Consider the following 767-nt stretch of genomic DNA (forward strand, 5'->3'; position numbering starts at 1 on the left):
ATATATATATATATATATATATAGTTATCCAAATTTATAAATTACATTGCCGACTTATAAACGTGTAAGAATTTTTATATGTTTTTGAGATTATAATTTAGTTTAATTTCCTAATGTGATATCAATTGTCACATTAAGTATAATCAATGTTTAAAAGATTGTTTATATAATTCTAGAGATTTCTTTTTATTACTTCTTTCTTATTAAATTGGAATTGTAAATCGATTTGAAACAAACTAGTGTTTTAACATTCTATGAGGCTTATTGGTCCTTTAGATTAAATTTATATTTTATAGTATATTTATTAGTCTATCAAAATAATATAAAATACAATTACACGATAATAAATATTAATATAAATTTTAATAATTTACCAGATTTAGGTAATTCTCCTTCATTTTTTCCGCAGGCCTTCAGCCATTGCTGGCGAACAACAGGTTCTTTCGGCAATTTAAAAAATTTTATATCATTTATCCGTACACGATTCGTACAATTTTTGATGTAACAGCTTGGCATGGTGCTTAAAAAAAATATATAATTATATACAAAAAGAAACTGCAAAATTTATATACTTCTCACGTGCACATGTATATGCAGTAATTATAGTTTAGTTATCCCACCTCAAAAATCAATAAAATTCAGCTCATTCGATGTGTTTTTGCTTGAAATGAAAGAATCTGGCAGAAAAAAGTATCAATCTGCCCCGCGAAAAGAGATATTAAGCGACATTAAAGTTGATATTAAGATTAGGAAATCTGTCAGAAACA

The 767-nt window shown here is 25.4% G+C and overlaps 1 protein-coding gene across 1 annotated transcript in view; it reads right to left on the reverse strand.

Moving 5' to 3' along the window:
• The window catches only part of LOC105624030 (THAP domain-containing protein 1 A-like), a 2,039-nt gene extending 1,523 nt beyond the window's left edge, over window positions 1-516 (reverse strand). The window contains exon 1 of the mRNA XM_012205397.1: window positions 375-516. Within this exon, the coding sequence (XP_012060787.1) occupies window positions 375-516 (142 nt within the window). The remainder of the gene's footprint in view (window positions 1-374) is intronic.
• Window positions 517-767: the final 251 nt, after the last annotated feature.

The sequence above is a fragment of the Atta cephalotes genome (genome assembly GCF_000143395.1).
Source record: "Atta cephalotes unplaced genomic scaffold scaffold00071, whole genome shotgun sequence".
Taxonomy (NCBI): Eukaryota; Metazoa; Arthropoda; class Insecta; order Hymenoptera; family Formicidae; genus Atta; species Atta cephalotes.